Source organism: Nelumbo lutea, chromosome 1 (genome assembly GCF_056320005.1).
Source record: "Nelumbo lutea isolate HS-2025 chromosome 1, American lotus-T2T, whole genome shotgun sequence".
NCBI classification, from domain to species: domain Eukaryota; kingdom Viridiplantae; phylum Streptophyta; class Magnoliopsida; order Proteales; family Nelumbonaceae; genus Nelumbo; species Nelumbo lutea.
The window spans coordinates 107,841,041-107,851,616 of NC_142684.1; the positions used below are offsets into that span (position 1 = coordinate 107,841,041).

General features: G+C 40.3%; 1 protein-coding gene, 1 non-coding gene and 1 pseudogene across 3 annotated transcripts; 2 read left to right on the forward strand and 1 right to left on the reverse strand.

The window, feature by feature from the left end:
* Window positions 1–891: 891 nt before the first annotated feature.
* On the forward strand, window positions 892–10,576 carry LOC148876674 (calcium-dependent protein kinase 5 pseudogene; annotated as a pseudogene).
* LOC148876675 (uncharacterized) lies at window positions 3,264–4,955 on the forward strand. Of its 2 annotated transcripts, none has more exons than XM_088960966.1 (2): window positions 3,264–4,013; window positions 4,114–4,955. In XM_088960966.1, exons 1-2 carry the CDS (start codon window positions 3,700–3,702, stop codon window positions 4,601–4,603), a joined length of 804 nt encoding a protein of 267 aa, XP_088817092.1. In that variant the 5' UTR covers window positions 3,264–3,699; the 3' UTR covers window positions 4,604–4,955. The 2 variants fall into 2 exon arrangements, with proteins under 2 accessions (XP_088817092.1, XP_088817100.1); XM_088960974.1 differs by having other exon boundaries at window positions 3,288–3,980.
* Window positions 8,997–9,070, reverse strand: TRNAI-AAU (transfer RNA isoleucine (anticodon AAU)). The gene has a single exon. It is a non-coding gene; the product is annotated as a tRNA-Ile (tRNA).

Genomic DNA, 10,576 nt, shown 5'->3' on the forward strand with positions numbered 1-10,576 from the left:
TTTCAAAAAATTCGATTCACGTTGTTGGGTTCAAATTCGACACTGCATTGAGTTAAAACATCAGGGGAGGTCCAGGGTAAGGTTGAGGATGACATAGAAGGAGAGAAGATAAAGCTGATAAAAGTAGAGGGAGAGTGTGTGTGTGAGAGAGAGAGAGAGAGATAGAGAAATATTGAGGGAATGCACAAAGAGAGTGGGAGAGAGAATGAAAGAACGGAATGGAGTGAACAAATCACCACTACTGTGATTTGTAGCGGCGGTTAGGAAAGAACAGAGGTGGTGGAAACCAGAAAATGAAGAAGAAAAAAAAAGAGAAGAAAGGGAAGTAGGGAAAGGGAGGAAAACATGAAGAGAGAGAAAGAGAGAGAGAGAGAGAGAATCAAAGGATAAGAGACCTCGGATAAAGTCATCACTGCTACTGTAGCAGAATTGTGTTCGTCGCATATGTGAAGAAGATGAGCAGGGCCTTTCGAGCCACTACTCCAACTCCATGGAAGAGAAAGAGGACAGTGGGGATCCAGAAGAGAGAGGGAAAGAGAAATCAAAGTGGTGAGATTGGGGAAAGGATTTTACATCGTTCCACCACTATGTGTCAAGAGGAAGAGGAGGTTGAATAGTAGATTAGTCGAAATGAAAATTTTTTGGATATATTTATTTGTACGGTTAAGGACATTCTGGTAATTTTGAAGAAGTTCAAGGGTACTTTGGTAATTTCAAAAAATTTGGGTCAAATCAAAATTCTAATCCAATGCTTAGGGGTTCTGGGTCAAATTATGAAGGACTTAGATGAGTTTGAGCATACACAATAGTTTTGTGTGAGCCAATGAGATTGGCTAAAGTGGAATCTTTTTAGATAGGTGGTTTAGTCAATCTAGAGCTTTGAAACAAAATCTTGTTACAATAAAGGGGGAAATGAGGGAATCTTTGGTTGAAATTTGTCAAGGTGGAGTTTTTGAACATTCTAAACCGATTAATGGGGTCAGATTGACTCAATTAGGCCTGGATCAGGTAAATATGGAGGGGGAGTGGTTTAGTCAATTTAGAGCTTTGAAATAAAATCTTGTTGCAATGAAGGGGAAAATGAGGAAATCTTTGCTTAAAAATTGTCATGGTGGGGTTTTTGAACATTTTGGACCAATTGGTGGGGTTAGATTGGCCCAACTAGACATGGATCACATAAATCTGGAGGGGTAATGATTTGGTCAATCTAGAGCTTTAAAATAAAATCTTAGTGCGATGAAGGGGAAAATGAGTGAATCTTTGGTTGAAATTTTGTTGGTAGGTATTGTGGGACCCACCAGTAATATTTGCATGTTTGAATGTGTATGCTCACCAAATGGTCTTTAGGTCTTTCTAGTTTTTGAAAAAATCTTTAAAAGAAATTGCAACCAAACGGTCTTTAGTCTTTGAAGATCTACTTGTGAAAACTTGTTGGTCTTTCAAGGTGTTGAGCTTTTGGAAGATCTTCCTAAAATGACTTGCCAAATGCCTTCTAACTCTCTTCCAATCCTCTACATTTAACATTTCCTCCACCTGTTGGTCATCTTCCACCCTCTATTACATAGTCAGATCATCTCAACATCTTTACTTCATGACAAGTAGTGCAAATGTCACCCTTTCACCAGTAGAGGTGTCAATTGGACTGGATTTGGTCCAGTCCAATCTGGTCCAATATGAGTCCATTATAGATGGACCAGGTCCAATGTAATCTGATGAATATTCTAGACCATTTTGGACCAGTCCAATTCAATGTCTCTACCATCCAATCTATTGAAATTGGTTTTAATTTAGATTGATTCCAACTCAAACCCAATCCATTGACACCCATATTCTTATATTCTATTAATGGATCAGATATGGGTTTAATCCGATCCAATCTAGTATAAATTCATTATGGACGAATCAGATCTAATCCAATGCAAAAAATTACTTTGGACCATTAAGTCTACACTGATCCAATTCAATATGTTTTATTGGTGCATGCATCCAATCCGTCCAAATTGATTTTGATTTGAAAAAGTCCAATCCAAAACCATTCCATTAACACTCCTACTCACCACCTAAGAAGATAAGACTTTCAAATATTCCAATTTAAATACTCCATACATAACTCCCAATGAGGGGCGGAGTCAAGTATAAAGTTCGGGGGTCCTTAGCCCCCGAAACACTTTGTTAAAACCAGATCATACAGTAATAAAGTGGATCCTAGCTAGCCCCCAAAAGGTTATGGAGTGTTGTCCAACTCTATAATGCCTCTCCACCTTTATTTCTTTGATAAACCTCTATTGCTTTTACTTCATTTCCCCGACACACTAGGTTGTAAGACTCAAAATCATCTTCCCCAGAATTTTCATTGTATGGAATTTTATTATGGTAAACTTAAGCTTTATAGCACCATCTTTGGGTGCCGTTATAGTCATTTGGGTTTATACCTGGATCCGATGGAGGGTCCCCGGAAAGGTCTTCTGTATCTCGCATAAATGATAAATGCAACTTCAGTGGGACTATCGTTTGACTGGTCCTTTTGTAGTCAGTGTAGCGGTAGCAGCAGGGGCAGGGGTAGGGGTTGCAGGATCAATTACAATAGCCACCGCCGCACCGGTGCAATGTTAATTTCAGCAGCAGCATTCATAATACCAGTATCCGCCGGTTCGAAGATGATTAAAAGCATCTTTCTGCATATAAAAACATCCTTCAAGAAATTTGTGAGAAATATATATATATATATATATATATATATATATATATATATATATATTAAACGCCTACATCAACTCAAAATATTTCAAATAATAAAATTCCTATCACACAACTTTTTATTGATTAATTGAAAATACAATGACAACATAATGCCACTCTACCAAACACCTCCTCCTGGGCTCATGGAAAACTTCCACTCCAAATTCAATTTGATTATTTACCATAAGGTTAGGATTGTATTTAAGATTTTATTCGGTATAAAAAATGGGAGAGAAATAGAAAATGAAGAGAAGGTTGTTAGGGGCTTCACTTTCAGTAAACCACTACGCTAAGCTAGCTACATGACTTTGTTTTCCTAGTTTAAAAAAAAAAAAAGAAAACCAAGTCAATAAGAAGGCCAAACACATATCAGCTTAGGGGTGCATATGTGTTGGACAAGTGGTGTGACAAATCGACCCAGAGCCAGAGGCTAGAGTCATGCGTGAAGCAGTGAATCCCGATGACCATGAAAATACTTGACTCGGTCCGAGTCATGGATGAATAGGGTAATCAGATCTTTTCTCGCATGGAAGCCATTTGTTCTACGCACAGATGGGTAACAGATGGGTGAAGGGTAATGTTAGAGTGTCATGCACGCCAGAAACGGATTCTCAACGAAATATACAAGGCATCGTCAAGGCTACCACCGTTTCTTGCGCCACCCACCTCTTTCTTTTTTCTTCTCCCCCTCTTTACAACCTTTCTTTCCAAGTTCCAACACCCTCCACCAACCTCTCTTCCTTCCACGGCACAAGCCGTATTCTCTCCCAAGTCCCAGTTATCAAAAAACCAATAAAAAAGGAAGGAAAAAAAAGCTGTATTATCTTCCTTCATCTCATCAAGAAAGTGAAATCTTAGTAGACCAGGAATTAATCAGCCTCAAAGACCGCTCTTCTCCCAAATTTCTGTGGCTTCTCCTTCGTTGAAATTCGCGAAATTGGAGTCCCACAAAAATTAAACATGAATTCATCATCTACCGTTGCTTGGCGGTTAAGTTTCGATGAGAAACAAAATTCAAGAGTTATGGAAGAGAAGGTTGGTGGGTTTCATCAAGCGTGTTTGTCTTTGCAGTCTGGCCATGGAGGGTATGAGGACAGTCAAAATTGCTACATGACGGAGGAAAAGGAGATGGTGATGGGCCTCGTTCATTCTCACAAGTCCTGCCTCGACCTCCTGCAGAACTGCGATCTCCCTCCACCCATCAAAGTCTTTGCTGCAATCGATAGAACTTTCGCTTCTCCGTATGTATCCATGACGTTTCAGAGATTTCAAGGGTGAACAAAAAATCAATAATTTTTTTTGCCTTTTTGGAATTGCACGATTTGAAATAACTGATATGAAATCCGTATTATGATTTATAACTCTATTCTTCAGCAAGATCAGCCGAGAATACAGAGAGGATTCTCCTACACTCCCATGTGCGGGCCAAGATGAGAAGCTGGGCTTGTTGAAAGCCTTGCATCTGTCCCAGACTCGGGCAAGGGAAGCGGATGAGAAGCTGGGCTTGTTGAAAGCCTTGCATCTGTCCCAGACTCGGGCAAGGGAAGCAGAGGAGAAGACAGCACTTATGGCCAAGGAGAGAGATCGTTTGTCTAACTCACTTCTTGAGGAATCATTACGGTTATTTGCCCACCGGCAGTGGGTGAAGCTGCTTGAGATTGAGGTCTCACGATTGCGGTCACAGAAGCAACAGCAGCAGAAACAATCATGTAGTGGCTGCTGCCAATCGGACACAGAGCAGGGAGCAACGAAAGAGGAGAAGGAAGAAGGTGACGTGGATAGCTTAACATGGTACATGGCTTTTGCGCTATGTTTGGGCATTGCTGGAGTAGGATTTGCTTTAGGCTATGGATACCTGTTTTGAATCCGTCGTTTTTCCCTTTCCAAACATGGTTAGCTGCAACTTGTTTTGGTGCTAGGTCAGAATGTAGAGTTGTAAAAGCTATGAACCCAGAAATTAAATCTCCCATGTAAAATATAACTAGGATTCAAACAAAAACAGGGGATTTCTATGCTCCCAAGGAAACTGATAGAACAGGGGCAGCATACTGTTTGTTTTAGTAATGTGGAAGTGGAACCTCCCACCCCCCAAGTCCTATTCACAACTAACACGAAATGGGTGGGGATCTTCATCATCCCCCGGCAACCATGTTTGTGCAGTTACTAGTACTGAGCATCCTTGACAATAATATATGGTCATAGTTTCTATGGTTAAACTCTGCAATCGGTTCTTCTTTCCCTTCACACTAACGGCCCCAAGGTGGGACACTGGGACCAACTGAAATTAATTTGCAAGCCAAAATCCGGGAAAATCTACTTCACAATGGTGAGACTTGTCATTTGAATTTGCTTAGCGTGGCAAGGATGAGTCCGATGACAATCGAAGTATTAATCCTGCACAGGCTGTCTTGAAGTGGATGAGTCCGATCAGTCTCCATGGCCAAGGAGCTATTGAACTATGGCTAGAGAGCAACTCCAGCTCAGGATAGTGTCAACTGCAAAGGAGGCAAAGACATGGCCTGCAGAATTAATGTCAGACACAAGGAATGATATATCAGAGTGACACGTCTTGAGACAAACCAAACAAGAGTTATGGCTGCTCCCGCCGCTCGGCACCAAATGGGGAGAAGCTCAGCTAGATAGAGATTCGGGTTGGGACAAAGAAAAGCACTGGAGGCTCCAATGAGATGTCAACAGAGATAGCATCCTTTATAACCATGACGCTCCATGAACAAACACTGAAACACTACACTCGTAATTCATTCAATTTCGTGTTAGAACTTAAAAAGACTCCAAAATAAGGCACCACCGCACCAGAACTGAAAATGTGGCGTCCACACCAGTCCTCAAAGTGGTTGCACGTGTACCTTGCCCAGGCTAGCAGCCAGGCACCACCACTCCTTCCATACAATACAGTGGAGAGATGGAGATGAACCAAATCTGTACTCGAGGTTCCACCGCTTGACGCCACAAATGCACCCAATAAATCCATGTTCTCACAAAGCAGACTGCCCCCAAATCTGCAGTCTTGTGAGTTGTGACAGTGGGACTCGCATTTGCACTGCTCCACCAAGCACAACCTGCAAAATCCATTTGGGAGTTGGAAATAGTCATCCGCCTCAACCAACCAAGCAGAGCAGGTTTCTCCTGCATTGCGCCTATGATCCTCTAAATTATCTCTTCTACTTTCAGCTCTCCGTTCCCTAGATCAGATATGGCATAGCGATGAGTGTTAAGTGTTCGATCGGCTCAACTTCCGATACCTTATCCCTGAGCCCATGCAGGTGGTTTCAAGTTGCTTCTTTTCATGGCGCTCAGCAACATTAACTTTTCCCTTGAATGAAGAATAAATAAAAAAATCTGTGGGGTTCTGGGAAGGACTCACTCACGAAGCGAAACTTTTTTTTTTCTGGGTCTCTAGACATTCATGTTCTGCCTCTCAGATAGTGTCTGCCCGTTTCTGTCTCTTCAGTGACTTAAATGAGCATGATGCCATCTAGGGAGAAGAGAATGTGCAGTAGTATGCTTGGAGTGATTTTCCTCAACTCAGCTACAGTTCTTGTAGCATTTGCAGATAATTTCACTTTTCACCCCGTAGGAGTTACATCCCTTCCTCACCAGCCAGTATATCGTGGAATAATCCCTTCCTCAAATAAATTCAATAATTTGTTGTTACAGAACTTCAAATTAATCATTTCCCTTCATTAAAAAGAAATATTATTTTCAAAACGTAGTTTTGGCATTGAGCAGGATCTCTTTTAGTTTTATCGACACTCGAAGCAACATCTGCAAGGGGAGTAAATCAAACGACAAATAGAAATAATTTTATAATGAAAAACTGAGCATGTTGGATTTTAATCTCATAAGAGATTAAATCCAATGGGTTTGATTGGTCAATTACATGAAAAATTGCACATGTACACTTGTTTGAAAAAATCAGTTTTTCTCTTATAAAACCCAGTTTTGAACTTGTCTCACATTGGAAAATTATAAGTTTTGTTTTCAATATTTCAATAGGAACTGATTTACACTCCTTAGAATTAGAATTAGTAGAGGAGAGTATGGGGATTCGATACCGCGCAACGCACGCGCACGCATGTGTGTAGCGCAATGAGGCGCTTTAGAGGCGCACTTTGCTCGCATTTTGCTCGCATTTCACGCGCACTCACGTGGCTTGCAATGGGCGGCTCTGGTTTTGGTACGTTGATGACCGTTGATCACCATTGATGAGATCAACGGTCACGATTCGATCGGGTGTGATCAAGAGGCACAATTCAAAGTTAACAGTCACCAACTGTTAACAACTTTTTAAATAGTCACAATGGTTGAAATTGTGACTGTTCAAGGTGCCTTCTCTAAACCAGCACCTACCTTTTCCTCATACCTCTTCACAAGTTATTTAAGGAGCATGAATCAGACTCCAAAAACACAATTTCGAAATTCACTATCTCTCTCTCACTCAGTCCGGTCTGCTACAGTCTCACAGAAGGTTTCTTTGGAGACTCTTCAACTTTGCTAGTTGCAGATTCTCGCCCAAGGCTCTGTTGTATCCTGGGAACGAATTTGCCTGTAACCCAACAACAAACCCAGTAAAACTGAGTGGGGGCAAATAACGTTCTAAAAACAGTATCTTCAGACGCGCTTCAGAGCTTCTCCTCCTAAGTTACAGTAGCCCCATCTTCCCCAACAGTCCAACCATGAAAATCAGAGCTTTTCATATACATGTATACTGCCTGAAAGGTAGCAAGTTGTCGCTTGCTACCAAGTGTTATTAACCATTAACAAATTCTATCTTCTGAAAAACACAGACGGTAGAAATACCCACATTTGTCAAATACCTAGGAGAATAGAAGGGAAGAGACTATTTGCAAATGCATTTAGACGTGTAGTAGCAGTTTAAGGGGAATAAGGGAATTTCTGTATATATATATATATGTAAATGGCATATTTAGTTCAAGTAAAACTTACGTTGTCGAAATCCTTCAGACCTGATTGTTGCAGGGGAACTGATTGCCTCACACTTGACCAAGTCAAATTGGAAATATGGATAGAAACCACCACTATATGAAGCGCAGAAGAATCTCCTAGCTTGAGGTTCTGTTTGAATTACAACCAAAATATACTAGTGATCTCCTGAGCTAGATGACGGAATCTTCAACCTGAAACACTTGCCTCTGACTCCCTTCGACAAGCTCAGCCGACTTGTTGATCAGCAGAGCTCCAGATGATCCTGCAAATTCTAAGGGCATTCATACCAGTGGTAGGTTCAAATCTCTTCTTAACCATGCTAGGATAAATGGCATACTGAACCCCAAGACTTGTCAATGATGCCCCTGTCAGTGCCAGATTTGTTGCAAAAATAACTTTTTCTTTTCCCTGGGAATTTCTGAAAAATGGAACCTTGCTCTTCATAAGAAAGTTGTCCATGTAAGGCCAATGCAACTGCAGTGACAGTTTCAAACTTTTCACAAGTCTATTATGCTTGGTTCCAATTGGAAAGCCTAAAAACCAGTATTGCTCCTTATCTTCTATAGAAGGCCAATGCAACTGCGGTGGCAGTTCCAAACTTTTCACAAGCCTAAAAACCAGTGTTGCCCGGTTTTCCTCTCTTTCGTGGATCTCCGTTTCCATCTTAACAACATGAGAAGCATATGAAGCACAAATCTCAGAATTGAAATATTCTCAATGAGAAACATACTCGACTGATGCAATCGAACTTACAGGCAGAAATTGCTTCAGATTCAACTGGGGTATTTGATTTCAACAGGAAAATATGGCCCCGCCACATGGAAGGTTCTGCAACCAAAGAAGTAATTAAAAAGTTGAATTGCATCAGTTGAGCAGTCACTATAATAAGTCTTACATCAAACCTCTGTTCCAGTAATCTCTTAACCAGTGCCAATAGAAGACCAGTATTCAAGCTTCTTTCATGAGCCTCATCTATAAGAGACTATAACAATGCATGAAATCTTAGCCAGATTCTTATCATTCATATAGTGTTGCAGTAGACAATGGTCTGTAATAAATATTACCTTATAATCAAATCCCTGCACAGAGCATTCTTGAGATTAAAAACATTAGTTTGGAAAGAAAGAGGGTCAAACACAATGATGGTATGTTTATACATTGTAGAAAAGAAAGTATTCACAAGTGGGGATTGAAGAGTAGCGAGATAGGTCGCACAATAGAGAGTTTCGGTGGGTTTAAATTCAGTATTTTTAGTTTACCAAAATAGAATTGTAGAAAAAGTCAGATCTTGGCCCATGCAGGTCTCGAACCTGCGACCTTCGCGTTATTAGCACGACGCTCTAACCAACTGAGCTAATAGGCCATTTACATTTTACTTGAAATATTTAAATATGAAATTCATCTCCCTTATGGGAATTAAATTATAGGCTAAATTATATAAATTTTTTTTTTAATTTTTGTATTATCAAAAAAATTTAAAGAAAATGACAAAGACCCTCCTTATACTATGGGGTTAGTGACAAAATCCACCCTGTACTTTTTTCGCAATATAAACCCCCTAAACTTTAGCCCTTAAACAAATTAAGACCCGTTAGCATTCCATCAGTTAAATTCGAAAAAAATGAAAAATCCAACTATTTAAAATTTTTTAAATGTCCAAATTACCTTTGTTATACTATTCATTGTCTTCTCCATTGAAATTAACTGAAATGACCATATCGTGATGGAGCTGTGTGCTGCTGGGGGGTGAATTATTTTATCACATCATTCAACGAGGACACTACAGCAAGAGAAAGGCAGCTGGGTTGACAAATATTATCGCTGGGGCTGTTGAAGCCTACCATTCGCTCGGGATTATGCTGAAGCCAGAGAATTTCTTGTTGGTTAACAAAGACGATGATTTCTCCCTTAAAGCCATTGATTTTGGTCTCTCGGTCTTATTTAAACCAAGCCAAGTATTTACCCATGTTGAATGTCCATATTATGTGGCTCCGGAGGTACTTTGCAAGCATTATGGACCAGAGGCAGATGTATGGACTGCATGAGTGGTACTGTATATATTGCTCAGTGGTATGCCACCTTTTTGGGCAGAAACCCAGCAAGGAATTTTTGATGCGTTTCTGAAGGGATTTATTGCCTTTGAATTAGACCCCTGGCCTCTAATCTTAGACAGTGTCAAGGATCTTATTAGGAAGATGCTCTGTTCTCAGCGCTTGACTGCTCATGAAGTACTATGTCATCCATGTATTTGTCAAAATGGAGTTGCTCCTGACTGAGCATTGGATCCGGCTGTTCTTTCTTGCCTGAAACAGATCTCTGCAATGAATAAATTAAAGAATATGGCTTTGAGGGTAATAGCTGAAAGCCTCTCTGAGGAGGAAATTGCTGGTTTGTGAGAGATGTTTAATGCAATGGATACTGACAATAGTGGTCCAATCACATTTGATGAACTAAAAGCTGGTCGGAAAAGATACAACTCTAATTTGAAGGAGTCTAAAATTCATGATCTTATGGATGCGGTTGATGGGGACAACTGTGGCACCATTGACTATGGAGAATTTATTGCTGCCACAGTTAATTTTAACAAGCTGAAATGGGAAGAACATCTCATTGCAGTACTTTCATACTTCGAAAAGGATGGGATTGATGAATGGCAACAAGCATGTTCTGACCATAACATAGCAGACTTTCTTGTTGAAGATATTATCAAAGAAGTTGATCAAGAAAATAGACTACGGTGAATTTGTTGCTATTATTCAAAAAGGAAATGGGGGGAATTGGAAGGCGAACCATGAGGAACAGTTTGAATATGGGCAAGATAGACGCACCGGAATCATTAGCCTTTGATTATGCACATCATGTACAGTGA

Excerpts from the sequence above, each read along its gene's own strand:
- LOC148876675 (XM_088960966.1), top strand. The coding sequence starts at position 3,700 with ATGAATTCATCATCTACCGTTGCTTGGCGGTTAAGTTTCGATGAGAAA. Across the intron at positions 4,014-4,113 it reads ACGTTTCAGAGATTTCAAGG|CAAGATCAGCCGAGAATACA; the intron begins GTGAACAAAAAA and ends TCTATTCTTCAG.